Below are 17,388 nucleotides of genomic sequence, written 5' to 3' on the forward strand. Positions count from 1 at the left end.
AAAATTTTGACGTTTGAGCACTCAATTTGGCAAAAAAAACTAAATTGTAAGGAGTGCAAGAGTTGAGTTCTACATGCTATATGTGTCAAATTGTTATGAAATATTAAATTGCAGGTCCTTAGATGGTTATTAGACCATTTTAATTTAAGTTGGAAAAAAATAGACATGAGGTAAGAGAATTTTAATGTTTTGAAAAAAGGACATTTTGGTCATTCGGTAATTAAATGAATTAAAAACCAAAAATGAAGCCAAAATTTACTCAATCTTCTTCATGCTTGGCTGAACTTTACAAGGAAGATATAGCTAGGGCTTTTCCACTTTTCAAGCTCGATTGTAAGTCCGTTCTAGCCTTTGTTTTAATGATTTTTATGTTTTTGAAATCCTTATAACATAATCTATCTATTTCTACCATTAATTTGAGATATGATTGAAGTCTAAGGTTTGACACATGTTAGATGTTTTCATATTTTGATGTCTAGTGGTAGATTATGCAAGTTTAATGTTAGATAAACAACTTTTACTAGGTGATTTTTGATGAAAATGTCAAAAGGACCTATTTGTAAAAAGATTTCAAAATGTTTATAAAAGTGTGATTAAATGGAAAATGTAAGCTGTTATAAGCATGAAAGAGGTTCACCTAGGCTTTGGTCTTGATGAAATTGAATATATTTTATTTTACGAGCTTAGGAACTAAAATGTAAATATGTCAAAGTTTAGGGGCAAAATGTAATTTTACCATAATGTAAGATTTGGACTGAATTGAGTAATGTGATTAATAAATGAGTTAAATTTGCTATTGTAGATCAAGAGAAACGAGGCTTGGACCTAGATCGGGGGAAGAACAAAGTATTTGACGATAAGGTCCATTTCCTACTATTTTTGTACTGAGGTAAGTTCTTATGTAAATAATGCATTGTTTTAATTATATTTTGTATGCTTTACTATTGTATGAATTATGATTGACCATTGAGCGTGTTTGAAAAAGTTACGACAATCTTGAAATCTCGATTGAACTTTAGGAATAGATAGGATACAAATGTCATTACATTAGGGTTACCGAGATTGTGTGTAAGACCATATCTGGGACATGGCATCATTATGAGACTTCGTGCAATACCATATCTGGGATATGGCATCGATATGAGATTTCATTTAAGACCTTAGCTGGGCTATTGGCATCGATACGAGATCCCATGTAAGACCATATCTGGGATATGACATTGGTGTGGTACTATATGTGCGAGATACCCGAGTATCCTTTAGTATTCCAAGTGGTTCAATGGGAAATGAAACGAGAATGTCAAATTTGTGAAAGACTATGGTAAGTTGTAAATTGGTGCAGGTATGTACATGAAACTCATGCTTAATGAGCTTGATATGTGATGAATCCCTCAGTAAGGTTGTGTTAAGTTGTATTGTGAGATTTATAATGACATTTATGTTAATTTACTCCAAGTTAATTTTATGTTAAATGTGAGTTTGTAATGCTTATTATTTGCATGGGAACTTTCTTTTCCCTTGTCTTATAATGTTACCAAGCTAACTCGAGGATCGGAGATTGTTGGAGATCCAGTCACACTATCAACTTAACATTCTGGGTACCAATGATTTCAATATTTTGAGTTATGGCATGTATAAGGACTTAGTTATTTTGTTATGTGTCATAATTGATTTAGCCTACTGTGTTAGCCTATGTTGGTTGATAATTCATTTTGTCAATGGCCATATGGTATTGATTAATATCTGTTTAAGTATATATACATATGATGATGTTTCCATGGATGTGGAAGTATGCATGATTGAAGTTGATAAGCATGTGATGTTGTATGTATGAAATGGTAACATGTAAATGATGTATGGATATCTTTATTTTGGCTGAATTGGCTGAATGTATGTACTTGGAATGGTGCTATGTTTTGTTGTGTAGGTTTGAGCATGGAAGGGTGACAATATGGCTTGGAAAATAGCCTTATTTTTGTCCACGCGGGTAGACACACGAGCGTGTGTCTCACACACGGCTAGCCCCATGGGCTTGCATTCTGGCCGTGTGTCCCCTGCACCTTAATTGTTGCAAAACAGAATGCTCAGTATTGAGCACATGGGCAGAGACATGGGCGTGTGTCTCAGTTGTGTGGACGGCACGGCCTTAAGCACGGGTGTGTGCCCTGGGCGTGTGAAGTTTGCACTTATTTTATGAAAAATTATGAAAATTAAATCGACCACACGGCCTAAGCACAGGGGCATTTACCTTGGCCGTGTGACTTCAATTTGTTCATGGATGACAAACAGAGAGTTACACATGTTAGGGACACGGGCATGTGTGACCACACGGTCTACCCACACGGGCGTGTCTCAAGCCACACTGGCATGTGGCTCTTAAAACATGAAAAATTTTCTAAGTGTTGTGAAATTTTCCAATGTTCTTGGTTTAGTCCCGAACTACTTCCAATGCATGTTTTGGGCCTTGTAGGCTCGTTTTAGCTGTGATTTGAATGTATATGAAAAGTTTTAAATTTGGATGGAAATTTGTGTCTCTGTTTTGTATGTTTGCTTATGTTTAAGTCCGGTAATGCCTCGTACCCTGTTCCAGCATCGAATATGAGTAAGGGGTGTTACAATTATAGCATTCAAAAATTGCACATCGATATAAGTCACATTTCATACAACACAACATTCAATTAAAGATATTTACATACTCGATTAAGTTACACGAACTTACATCGACACTTGTTCGCGTAAGTAATCTACTAATCCATAACCTTTTCTTTTCCTCGATCTATCCTCGAATGTGAGTTGTCTAGATCTATATAAATAGCTTTAATCATCAATTTCTCATATTTCATACTCATTTGGACTCAATTTACGTCCTAGGTAAAATTACAATTTTGCCCCTAACTTTTCCATAAATTTTAATTTCGTCCCTAGGCTCGGAAAATTAAACCTATAAATTTTACTCCCTATTCCAAGCCTAAAAAAATCCCATTACAAAATTTACAGCACATGTATTCATAAAATTTCAGAATTTTTCATCAAATTTCACAACTTTACATTTTAGTCCCTAAATCATGTTTTCATCAAAAGTCACTTTGTAAAAGTTGTTTATCTATCAACAACCTTTCATTTTCTACAATAAATTTCTAATTTTCAGCATATTCATCCATGACCCAAATTTCATACCTTGATAACTTTTCAAATTAATCCCCCAAATAGATAGATTAGACTATCCCAATTCCAAAAATATAAAAATTACTAAAAACGGGACTTGATTTCATACCTTTTTAAGCTTGGAAAGTTTTCTCCCTCTCTCCTAGGATTTCCATAGAAATTTTGGGGAAGAAGACATGAAAAAAAGATGATAATTTCTTTTTAATTAATTATCATCTTTAATTTTTGTGATTTCCAATTTAGTTCCTACTCTTTTCTAATTTTTCCATGGATGAGTCAGCAAAAATCTACATACTTTTCTTTAATGGTCTAATTACCATATAAGGACCTCTAGTTTTGAATTCCATAGCTATTTAATCCTTATAGCTATTAGAATTCAACTTTCTCATTTTATGCGATTTAGTCCTTCTCGTAATTAAACACTTAATCAATAAAATTTTTGTATCAAAATTTTCACACAACATATCTATCATAATACGAACTATATAATAAAAAATAAAATTTATTTTCAGATCAAATATGTGGTCCAGAAACCACTGTTCCGATCTTACTGAAATTGGGCTGTTACAGAATTATTCACTTTTAACAAATTAATCATTAACCCTAAATCATCAAAAATCATTTCACAAAACAAGTTTATTTAACAACCTAGTTTAATAGTTTATCAATTAACACCTAAACACATCCAATTCCCTCAACCTTTAACAATTTTACAAATTAACCCCCGGGCTAAGTAAATTAAGTTAAAACGAGTTTAAAAACATAAAATCATTAAAAACGAGGCTCAAAAATCTTACCATGCATGAAAAAAACCACAATCGAAAGCTTTCCCCCTTCTTAACAATGGTGTATGGTTTTCATAAGTAAAAAATAAGAAAGATGATATGGATTTTCCTTTATTTTACTTAACCTTATAATTTATTATTAAATTACCAAGTTGACCTTTAAAAACTATTGTAATTACACTAAAACATATTCATGAATATCCACTAACATGTAATATGGTACAATTATCACCCAAGTCCAATAGTTTAAAATTTCACAGCCATTTAATCCCTTTTAACAAATAGAAATCTATCTTTACACCTTTATGATTAAATCCTTTTTAATTAATTAACTAACTAAACATTAAAATTTTTTAACGAAAATTTAATACAACCCTAGTATCATCCTATAAACATTAAATAAATATTAAAATATTGACTCACTCGTTAGAATTGTGGTCCCGAAACCACTGAAAACAGGTTGTTATAGTAAATTACACCAAAGTTTAATCTAGAAAGGCTAAATTACAATTAAACTAAAATTCACAAAATAAAAAATCGAGAAAGCAATATGGTTGACTAACATCCATGTTAATGATTAATTCTTAGCTTACGGATCTAAAACGTCTAATTTTACCTATCAATTACCATTTTACTCAATTAAGAAATGTAATCCAATTTATCTCTCGACCTCATTAGAATAAATTGGGGTAATCGACTTAATGATCAATTGGATCTCCTCTTAGTCTTATCTATCTATATAGCCCCCTAAAGTCGTCAATTTCATTCAATTTAGTCCAAATTTTATGACCTAGTCCTTAAACCTTAAATTATTCAATTAACAATTCAATTAATCAACCACACACAAAATTAGTTCATACTCATAATCAATTCAATCAACCAATCATTTTCATGCTAAATCAACCAAGAAAATAACAAAAAATAGAAAAGGTTTAAAAATGCTCAATAAGATTGATGAAATCCTTGGATTGATGGAAGGATGATGCTTTGAATCCATGAATATTGATAGCCCAATCGATAAATGTGAAATTAGATGAAGAAACAATGAAAAATCTATTGAAATATTAAAGTAATTGCAAAAGGTACAAGGTCCCTTTACTTTTGCTAAAAAGAGTAAAATGTAAAAAAATTCTAAAAGAGTATATTCTAAAATCTAACCTAAAATAGCAATACTAAGAATCTATCAAAATTCGCCTAAAAAATGTGTCAAAGTATCTTTTATAGTATGACCCAAAATGACCTATAATTGACAACTTTACCCTCACTTAAAGTTTCACTTAAGGCTTGATTGATTGAAAACTTTCATTTAGAATTTTTCCTCGTCAAGAGCTAGTGTCCTAACACCTAGACCTTGGTGTCGTGACATCGCCAATGGTCTACTCCTTTGGGTGTTTTTAAGCTTTAGTGTCACGAAAACAACCTTTTAGTTTCACAGCATCATCCTTAGGCAACTCGACTACTTCCACTTTGGAAACTATGGCCGATGTTGCAACCTCAATAACTCAATGTTGTGACCACATAGGCTGGTGTCGTGCATCACAACATTGGTGGCGCAACTTCGGAGACAGTCCACTCAGATGTGCGATTTGGTGAAGTCCAACTCTTTGATTAGTGATCAAGACATTGATGTTGTGACAGTACACCTTGATGTCATGACCTTGGCTCCAGCTTAGGCTCTTCTCCACATTTTCTCATCAACCAAGTTCCTAAAATAAGATTTAAGTCAAAGGTTAAGTTCCTAATGGCCTAAACTTGTCATTTTATTCCAAAAAACATAAAAGCGCATTAAAAACTAGGATTAAGCATAAAATGTAATAACCAATGAAAAGTAATAAAATACAATTTATTTACCTAATGGCCTAAACTTTCTATAGGGAGCATTTTTGCTACCCGCACCCAAAATTAATCTATTTCCCTAAATTTTGAAAAAAGCGACCTATTTACCTAATTATTTTTAAAAATCGACATATATGCCTAATTTCTCCACTTGTTTTGAACACCCGAATCATTTAAAAAGAAAAAAAAACCAATAAAGTTTTATTAATTAATAGAAATCATTATGTTTATTTATTACACTTTCTTCTAGAAGATTAAATGTCTCATTTACCTATGCTTAATAAAATCATCTTCTTTTACTTTATCCAATGTTCTTTATTTCCAGACGGTAACTCTCTTTCAACTAAGAATTGTGTTGTTTCATTACTTTTTCTTCCTACATGAGAAATTGAGCACCTTTGGAATTATATCTATTGGCTCCAATTATATGTAGTTCCTAAACTTTTGACCCAATATTTTATAATTTAAATCAACTCAATATTTATTTTCTATTTCCTAAAATAAATATTATTTAATCAATTAATAAATTAACTAAATTAATTTTTCAATCTAATTTTATTTTCCTTAAAGTCATAACAATATTACCATAATAGAATCTATGAGTAAATATATGTTATTTCCTTATTCAAGAGATTCATAATGACTACTTAATTTAATTCCAATTTTGAATTTAAATTATTTAATTATGATTAATTAAATAATAATTCAAAACATATTAAATTAATTCTCAAGTCATTTTTGTACTTAGTGAGAAAATGCATTCATTATGAATGCAATCTGTAATAGCCTGTTTTTAGTCAAATCAGAACTGTGGGTTTGGGACCACAAATTCGAGGTCAAAATATTTATTTTATTATTATTTTAATATTTACAGCATGATAAAATAATTGTTTGAAATTTTCGTTAAGAAATTTTATCGTTTGAGTGTTTAATTTGATAAAAAGGACTAAATCGCGTAAAATGTAAAACTTGTGTTCTTTTAGCTAAAGGTGTCTAATAGCTATAGAAAATTAAAGTAAAGGTATGTGGTAAATAGACAATTATTAAAGTGGGTGGATATTTATGGACATATATTAAGTGTTTTTAATGGTTTAATTAAAGGTTAAATAAGTAAATTAATAATAAACTTAAGTAAAATAATAAAAACAATGTATCATCTTTCTAAATGACTTATTCCACCGAAAATTCAAAGCTTAAGAAGCCATAAGAGCATTTCTAGGGTTCGGTCATTACATTGCTTAATTGGTGAGTATTTTTCGTCTTGTTTTTAATGATTTCTATGTTTTTTAGATCGTTACAGCTTAGTCTAACTAGCCCAGGGACTAATTTGAAAAATTGTTAGGGTTTTTCCATTGATGAATTTTGATTTATTTTGATGTTTAATGGTAGAAAATGCATGTTTGTTGTTATATAAACAACACTTGTAAAGAGATTTTTGTTAAAATTGTAAATTAGGGGTTAAATTGTGAAATGTGTAAATTTGGTGGTTAAATTGTGAAATAAATGAAAAATATGGACTTTTAGGGACCTAATTGAAATTTTTCTAGCATGGTTTTTGGTTGAATTGCATGAATTTGTAATTTTATGAAATAAGGATTCAATTGTAAAAATATTGAATATTAGGGGAAAAAGTGTAAAGTGGATGTAAAGTGTATTTTGGACTAAATTGAATAGAGAGATTACTAAATAGCTAAATATGATATCATATAGATAAAAAAAAGTGAAATATGGACTTAGATCGGGAAAAGAACAAGGTTTTGGATTAACCTACTCGTTTCACCGTTTTTGTATCCGAGGTAAGTTCGTATGTAATAAGCTTTACTTTAATTGTATTTTAAATGCTTTAATATTGTATAAATTGTGAATATGATCTTACGAATCTATTCGACGAAGATTTAGCATTGGAAATCTTGGTTGAACCTTAGGAATAGATTAGGATACAAATGACATGTCATTAGGGGTTATTATTGTTTTGGGTGCTGGTCTGTATGTCCTACCGATGGCTGAGTTACCCAGCATGTGTTACGGATTCTCGTCAACTTGTGTGAAGAGCACCGTGTACCTACATCATGACCGTTAGCTTGTGTGAGCAGACCCGTTGATAGCTCGTGAGTTAGCATTATTGAGATATGATATTGAGATAGCTTTGGCTATATATTATTGGCATTTAAGGTACGAGATTCCTGAGTATCCTGTATTATTCTGAATGGTTCAACAGGTATATCGAGGATATGAAATGGTAAGGATAGATACGTATCAATACAGGTATGTACGAAATTGTATATACATCGAACATATGAAAGATTTGAGCTTATGGTTATATAAATGATTGAATTCATATTAACATTTTGGTTACTTAATTGTGGTATGTTGTATACTTATTTTGAATGGCAAATTAAATAGTAAGATTTGCTTATTATTTTCTTACGAGCTTACTAAGCTATATAGCTTACTTTGTTTATTTTTCGTGTGTTATAGTGAAATCAAAGCTAGTTCGGTTTCGGGATTGTCAGAGACTTCATCACACTATCCTACTATCACTTTGGTACTTTTGGACTTAAGTATTTTGAGTATATGGCATGTATAGAAGTTTGATTATTTTGGTACATATGTTTTAGCTATGAATTTAGCCATTTGAATTGGCTTGTAAATGTCTAAAGTTTGGTTTTGTATATAGTCATGGAAGTTGGCTTAATTTGCTTGGTTTGGTTGTGTATATAATTGTGCATATGGCTCTTATTATGTGTTTGAATATAATTATATGATGCTTGTTGATAATAGGTATTATGGATAGCAAATGGTTGAGATTTTAGTTTGTTATGTATGTCGAATTAGGTAAAATAATGCATGTTTAGAAAATGACCATATTGATGTTTTGATAAAGTGAAATTTTGGCATGAAATTGAATGGCCCATTGTGAGATTGTATATCTTGGATTAGTTGGTGTTGGAAATGGTACGAAATATGCTTGATTGAGGTTGATTGAATGTCTATTATATGCTATGTTTTGTGCCATTTGAGTTTGATTTAGGTACATGCAAATTGGGTGGCAAAATGGCTTGGTAAATAGCCTATTTTTGTCCACACGGTCGTGTGTCTCAGCAGTCTGACACACACGGTTATATTGCACGGCCATGTATCCCCTAGTGTTGAAATTAAAATCAAGTTAGTATGCTCCACAAGGCCCAACACACAGGCGTGTGACTTGGCCATGTGGTATAAGTTAATATACCCTACAGGTTTGGCATGGCCTAGCACACAGCCTGGCACACGGCATGTCTGGCCATTTTTAGGGCACATGGGCGTGTGTGTTGGACGTGTGACCCAAGTCAAAGAGTTACACGAGCTGGGACACGACCATGTGATCCCATTTCGAATGTCCACATGGCTTGTAACACAGGCGTGTCTTTGGCCATGTGAGACACACAACCGGGCCACACGGGCGTGTGCCCCTTGTATTTTGCAAAATTTTCTAATTTTTCCAAAATTTTTCTGAGTTATCAGTTTAGTCCTGAACCTTCCCCAATGCATGTTTTAGGCCTCATAGGCTTATATTAGGGACGATATGTATGTGGATGAATGATGATTATTTTGAAACTTGAAAATGTATGTTTAATTATATTATATGTTCGATAATGCTCCGTAACCCTATTTTGAAGTTGAATACGGGTGAGGAGTGTTACACGATCTATTTCTATTACTTCATCATTTCTATCACACCCTAGTTGGCGAGTTGGTCCAGTTTGGGAGATTACACCTGTAAAGACCGCTTAAGTTGCGAGGCTTAGATCAGATGATGATAGTAACCCATGGTGGAGTGATTCATAGAACGTCACCATACAACGGAGTTCCACTTCGTGGTGTGGCAAGTTCTTGATTGTGGTGTAGACCGTATAAAGCAGATCTTCTCGCTAATAAAACCGCCACCTGTGTTTTTGTGTCATTGCTAAAGTAAGTATCGAAGCTTGTAGAACACGTCTAAGTCACGTAGCATCCTAGTGGAGGTAACTTGTAAGTAATTGGGACACTAGGACACTTGGAGAACCTCGTAGGATGTGATTAATTAGTGAAAGCGTGTGAGAGCAAGTAATGATTAGAGGTAATCTTGACTAGGATTTGGATGTAAGTTATCTATAAATAGGGTAGCGTGATAGTGGAGAAAATATATCTGATTCATCTTCTCTGCCAAACTTTGTTATCATCAAAGAAACCAGGAGAGTTCTTCTTTTCTAACGAATGTGTTGGTTGTTAAAGCTTATGAGAGCTTCTGTGCTAATTATCTGATAGTAAATTCTTAAACTTTCCTTTAAGCTTTACCAGGTAGATGGAAGCTAGTGTAAGAGAGGTTCAGTAGAATTTCTTTTAATATTGGATAAGAAGGAAACTTCTATCCAAAGATTGTTTTCATGTCTACAGATTCTTGCTATATTGTAAAGTTTTGGTCATTTTTTATGTTCTAAAAGGTTGTTTTATTGTTTTAACTAAAGAAACGAGAGAAGCTCTCAATGATTGGACCGATTGGACATTTCTGGTTTCAACGAGCTGACAGAAGGACCGATTGGAAAAATATAAGTAACGCTCAAATTTATGATTAAGTTCTTACTTTTCGCCTATTAATTATAAACTTATTTAGTCTCAAAGTCATTACACTAAAGTAATATGTTGAGTTCTCCTTTATTATGTATCGTTACGAAAGCTACTTAATAAATGCTCATCCAATGACCTTTTCATAAGTTGTTGCCCTCATAAGATATCCTGAATCCCTTTGGGATAAATCCATTCTCCCAATTTGATCCTATTTTATCTTACAGTAACAATTACATCTTTTTTCATGAAAGTAAATAATTAGCAATGGTAATCAAGTTATTTATCACAAAGACAAATGACTCTTTGGCCACATTTACTTTTCATCTATCATGTAAAGCGACCGCCTATAAACGTGTTAATGTTTGTAGTATAAATATCACACCAAAAAATATATAAAATTAAATCAGTAGTGTCTACAAGCGTACGGGTCAAATTGTAATATGGTAAAGTTTACAATGAAACACTGGTAAGTATTCCAATGATTGTACCCAAGGGATTGTAGATTGGATAAATTATTATTAAATCAATTATAGAAATTAATTACTAATTTAATCGAGTCACGAATTAGTAGCGCGAATCCAAATGAAAGTATTTATTAAACTAATTAAATCACTAAACCTAAGTTAACCTAATGGACTTTCATAATCCTAGTGTTAACAATGCAAACCTTTAGCCTATGATCGATTATATCCCTAATTATCTAATTAAATAACTAACTATCCTCGATTGAGTTATTTATTACCCTTAGTTAAAAATACCCTTCTAGTCTCATCTTCACTAAGGATTACCACCTAAGTCACCCTTTCGGTCTCTTCCTAGGCATACGGATACCCCCCCGGTCTCACCGCTTGACACAAGTTCTACGCAACAGGATACCCTTCTACTCTCACCTGCCTCGATATTCTATAAGGGGCGTCACTCCCTAATATACTAAGTACCCTTAGATAAACAATCAATTTCAGATAAATAATTACTTAACAAATAAATCAGTTTAATAATTGAATCATGCAAGATATAAATAAAGCACAATAATTTGTTCTAATATTCATACAACGATTAATTAGATAAATCAATGAAATATAAATAAAAGAAGAGAAGAAAAGAGTAAAGAGAATACTAATGAATATATATTGAAGTGTAGATTCGGAGCAATCTCTGCTCTCAAGTGTCTTTACATTGGAATAGAAAAGTTCCGACTGAACGAACATAAAAAGAAAATACAAAGAAAATTGAATATTAAAATTGTGTTTGATGGATTAATTCCCTAATTTGTCTTTTGGAAGTCATTCACTTTGATATCCAAGACAAAACATATCCCCGATTAGATTTAATAGACGACATATTAGTCTTTCAATCGATTTGCTCATTTCCAATTAGAATAAGGACATGTTTAGGTTCATTTACTAATATAAGTTGTTGTTTTGTGTTATAATTCATCCATATAATACCACATAGTATTAGTTAAACATTAGATAATCAATGAGCTAATGTTTATTTTTATTTTGCTTTGAATGCAAAAACTATTGAGGATAATATACAAATGGTATTAATATAATTCATTAATAATTTTATTAAACTTGTTCAAAAAAAATTACAAATATAAAAATGAATATACTACACTTAAAACATTACATCTAACATAAATACCATAAATCCACAGGTTTTTAGGAGATTCATTCAAACTAGATTACCCTTTCAATCTGATTATGTTCCTCTGAAAGATTTGTATCAATTGCCTTGTTGTTAAGGAGATCCTTTTGAAAGGAAATATATGAGTTAATGGTCCATGCCCTCTATGTCAAAAGGAAGTTGAATCCATGGAAGACCTTTTTGTCCAACGTGACTTCGCCGAAGCTAGCTAGTTTGGATCTCCCTCCTCTCTTAGGATCAGCGATATCACCCCCGTCGTGAAGAAATAAACTCATATTCAACAAAACTCCTCCTAATCCACTAGGCGTCATAATCAGGCTCAATGACATGAATCTCTCTATCCTCTCCTCCTAGATGTAGCATTCCCCCACCCTTTCAACAAGAACCTTGGAAATTGGAATCCCGCTGTGTGGACTTTTGTCTCCATAGATGCAGAAATCCAAATAGTAACCTCACTGGAGGTGCTATCATCCGAAATGACAATGACGTGTTTCATCTCGGTCAAAAGTCACAAAACCACTTCGTAACTAGAGGCCAGAAATTTGATCCTCCATGTTTCTCTTAAAAATCACGGTATCTTATCTTGACTTTCCTTAAGAAATTGGAAGTGCACTAACATTATTCTTAACAAATCAAAGGTGGGGTGGAGACTTTTCCCAACCTTCCAGGACGTCTAAAAATCCGAAACGCAATCAAGATTGTTTAAGATAGCAGCCACAATCAACAAATCAAAAAGTAGACAAGTAGCCAGGCAAAGTACGCTTCAAGGACTATCATTTATTTCTCATGGCCATCATCTTCATTTGCTCTAGACTTATTTGCCATGTACCAAAAAACCATTATGACATTTATTTTATTTTTAACATATAATTATATGTTATTTACTAATTTTGTTTATATAATCTAATATTTTTATTGATGAGAGACATTTTGACCTACTAAATATTTAACTAAGTTATATAGTATTTATAGTTAATTATTACTGAATGCTAAAATAATTAGATAAAATTATATATAATTTTTTTTTTTTTTTTTTATCGACATTCTTGCACTAACATATTGCATTCGACGATTTGATTTTAAGTTTTATTGTTTAAAGAATTTTTTCTCAAGTATTATTAATATCTTTTTAGAGTTTAAAATTATATGATTGTTTAATTATGATGTAATTATATTATATTAGAGAACTAGAATTGCTTATGATTACAAGAGGACCTAATTACTATCTAATAATAACAGTTTCCTCCAATTACATTTATAGATTCCAGATCAAGCCTTAAACATGAATGGATGTATATCTATCTGTTTGAATAGTTAGAGGTAAAACAAGAAATCAATCCCCATTACTTGCTACATTTGGCCACCCTTGATTAGCCTGTAACTTCACAAACTCAGCCAAGAGCTTGATTTCATCTTCCTTCAAACGTGGTCCAAATGTGCATTGTCCCCTCGGCGTGCAGCTCTCGCCAAACCCCTTCAAACAAACCACACAAATCATCATAAAAATGATAGATACAGCAGGGAGGATCTCAAATTTCTATGTAAATTCTTACAGGCATTCTTCCCTTGCCATAGTATGTGATACGGTATATATCGTCTTCAGTGACAACCCCATTCCTGTAGGACAGTCATTCAATCAATTAAGCTTTGAAAATATCTAATTCAAGAAGTACATATTACCTTTCTAGGTCCTTTGTAAAGAGTGTTGCACCCTAAAATGAACATGGAAGGGTGGATTAGAGAGGAAATAATAGAAACAATGATCATCTATAGTCGATGAAATACAAAAAAGTGTCTCACTGGTTGAATTATGTTTCCACCTCCATCATGACATCCAATACAGGCCTGTCCAAACAATGTGGCCCCTCTCTGTATATCTACGCTTTGTGCAAAAGCTGCATCCATGAGAAAGATATGACATTAACTAAGCGAAAATGCTACTCGACAATCAGAATCACGATAGTTTTAAGCAATGAATAGGGTAATTTCAATTAAAGTGAGAGCAATGAATTGTGTGGGATTGCGTACCTGGGGTGTTGCAGATGGGAGATAAGGCGACGAATGCAGCAACAAGAGGTGGAAACAAGTTCTTGGAATGCGGTATTTTAACTTGTTCGACATGTTTGAGCTTTGAAGGAGCTTGATTTGCATTACCCTTTGGAAACCCTCATTTTTTTTATTCACTCAGTTGGCAACAACTTATATGATTCATAGACGCACACAATGGAGAAAGAAGAAGAATGGAAAGGGTAACATATTACCTTTACAAGGAGACAGCGAGGGACGTAGCTGCAAGGAGACACTGCATAAAGAATCTCCATTTTCTCTGTGTTTTAGTTGTCTGGAATTGAAATTGACATTGAAGTGCCCCCAGGTCATGGAAGACAAGCTAATCAGTTCAAAGTGAAATAATATAGCCCAGCGATTTGGCCCAATTCTTCCATTTTCTATTTTGGGCTGGATTAAAATTTACCAAACATCAAAATCCCTTCATCATTTTATAAAATTATAAATTATACTGATATTTTCCTCACAACCTTTTCAAGATTTTATCAAATTAATACCCAATTTTTTAATGAAAATCATTAGATTTTTAAACACTTCATAATGTCTAATGTTATACCAATATTTTTAATACATACCAAAATTTATAAGGGATATCTTTAGATATTTTGATATATCAAAATTTTCTTTTATCACCTGTTTAAAAGGACCATAGTCTATATCAAAATTTCTAACATATAACAATATTTCTAATCTGATACCAAATATCTAATGAATACCAAAATCTCTAAGCAAATACTAAAATTTATAACTGACACCAAAATCAAAATTTCTAAATCTCTAATGGATACCAAAATTTGTAACCAAAAATCTCTAATGGGTACCAAAATTTGTAACCAAATATCAAAATCTTTAATAAATATCAAAATCTCTTAACAAATATTGAAATTTCTAACAAACACCAAATTTTCTAACCGAATGCCAAAATCTTTAACAGGGACAAAAAAATTCGAACGAATACTAAAATCTCTCATCAAATATCAAAAAAAAATTTAACGAATACTTTAATTTTTTACTGGATACAAACATTTCTAACGAAATACCAATATATATAATGTGATACCAAAATTTCATGTTGTTGTGGTCTAATAAATTCAAATCCTTTACAAGAAAACTCAAAATTTCCAAATTCCAATTACCTAAATTTGATATTTTTTAAAACAAAGTTTTTTTTAATTCTTTTAATTTTCCTTCACAACTTCATTCTTTTTTCTTTTCTCTTTTAAAATCTAGTGATTAAACTCAAAATAGTTTTCAAAACTATTCTTCTTTTCTTTCTTTCAAATCAAAATCAACACTCAAAGAATATTTTTTTAGAATCTTTCAACTTTTTTACCACCCAAATCTTTTTATGAAAACAAAATTGAGATGAAAATCTCTTCATGCAAATAAATTTCTCTCAATTATTTTTATTATTAAGGCAAAAATAGAGATAGATTTGATTATAATAAAAAAATCAATGAAGTTTTTTTTCCAAGTTGAAAAGTCTATGTTTAATAACAAAAGCAAAAGAAACAATGGGTATCTTTTACTAAATAACGAGAGAAAGGGAATTGTTAAGATCTAGTGCTCTAATCATTTGTACTTGTAATTTTTCGAACAAATTGATTTAATAAAATTTCATCATTTATATTAATATCATTTGTATTTATCCTTAATAGTTTTTGCACGAAGAAAAATGTAACTAAATATTGACTAACTAATTACTTAGTATTTAACTAATACTAAGTTAGATTATGTGGTTGGATCATAATGTAAAAAACAACTTATATTAATAGGTAACATAAAAGGACTATAGTATGATGAATTGAAATTGAGTAAAGGATCTAATCAATCACTCAATTAGTCATACCATGTTCTTCGGTGGGTCGAATATGATAATTACAGATCATACCGGTTCACTAATTGTATGTCATCCAACACTAAACCAAAAGGTTTTTCTCAATTTTGATGCAAAAACGAGGTTGTGAAATGAATGAGCTTTTATCTCTTAAACAAAAGAATTAACAAATATTGAATTAAAAAATATGTGTGATTTTATTGTTTCATGGTTCAAACATTAGATTAATTATCCGTCTAAAGCTAGAATTGAATTTAGTGCAAAGGAAATTTTATTATCTAGCACTATATATATATATATATATAAAGAGAATAATAACAGTATTATAGAAGTGTAGCTTTCAAATGACACGTTAGCAGGGTCGTTTTTCTCGTTTGGGCTGGAGGGAATGGGAGAAAAAAAGGCATAATTTCCTGTGAATTCTTATACTTTTAAAATTTTAAAATTTAGTTTTTTTTTACTTTTAATTTTAAAATTTAATCTATTTTACTTGTTTTTAAATTTAAGAATGTAGTCCCTCAATTTTTTTTATTTTAATAAATAAAATTTAAGCTTAAAACACTTTTAATTGATATATATCTTAAATTTAAATATGTGTTACCACTTCATTTTTATTATTTAAATCAAACATTTAAATATTAAAATGTTGTATATTTAAAATAAATAGAAATTTAATAAAAGTGTAGTCAATTTTATTTTAATTTTAAAACCTTTCGAGTATTGGGATTAAATTCCAAAAATTAAAGTAAAATACTAAATTTGGTGAGATGGGAAGATGTATTTTTGTTATGGGTCATGGATTAAAGCTTGTGACCATTACGCTCAAAACGATTTATACAAGTCAACTTATTAAATCAAACTCATTTGACCCACATAAAGAGGCTCAATTCGTGGAATTTATGGTGAAGCTCATCTACTTAAGACCTTGGTGGCTTAGTAAAACAATCTAGTAAAATTAAAGTTACTGGGTAAATAGTGTATATCCTGTAGAGATAAGATTGTACAAATTTTAACACTACAGGAAAACAGTAAAACAATCTAGTAAAACGTCGCTATATGCAGCGCCACAAAAATTCGCGGCGTTTTCTTCTAAAGGCCACGATCTTTAGCGGCGTTTTATATAAAAGCGTCGCTAAAGACCAGGACCTTTAGCGGCATTTTTTATAAAAGCGCCGGTAAAGACCAGGACCTTTAGCGACGCTTTTTTAAAAAACGCCGCTATAGACCAAGAACTTTAGAGGCGCTTTTATAAAAAATGCTGCTATAGACCTGTACTTTTAGTGGCGCTTTTTGTAAAAAAACGCCGCTATAGACCAAGAACTTTAGCGGCGCTTTTATAAAAAACGCCGCTATAAACCTGTACTTTTAGCGGCGCTTTTTGTAAAAAAAAGGCCTAGACCATAGCGGCGCTTTTATAAAAAACGCCGCTAATTTGCCCAGTTTTGCAATATGTATTTTTAC

At 31.5% G+C, this 17,388-nt stretch overlaps 1 protein-coding gene across 1 annotated transcript; it reads right to left on the reverse strand.

Moving 5' to 3' along the window:
• Nucleotides 1-13,173: 13,173 nt before the first annotated feature.
• Nucleotides 13,174-14,416, reverse strand: LOC108485701 (cytochrome c6, chloroplastic). The gene is made up of 6 exons (XM_017789554.2): nucleotides 14,285-14,416; nucleotides 14,052-14,178; nucleotides 13,824-13,918; nucleotides 13,704-13,735; nucleotides 13,577-13,640; nucleotides 13,174-13,497 (listed from the first exon to the last, which is right to left on the reverse strand). Exons 1-6 carry the CDS (start codon nucleotides 14,342-14,344, stop codon nucleotides 13,357-13,359), a joined length of 519 nt encoding a protein of 172 aa, XP_017645043.1. The 5' UTR covers nucleotides 14,345-14,416; the 3' UTR covers nucleotides 13,174-13,356.
• Between the last annotated feature and the right edge of the window lie 2,972 nt (nucleotides 14,417-17,388).

Source organism: Gossypium arboreum, chromosome 6 (assembly GCF_025698485.1).
Source record: "Gossypium arboreum isolate Shixiya-1 chromosome 6, ASM2569848v2, whole genome shotgun sequence".
NCBI lineage: Eukaryota > Viridiplantae > Streptophyta > Magnoliopsida > Malvales > Malvaceae > Gossypium > Gossypium arboreum.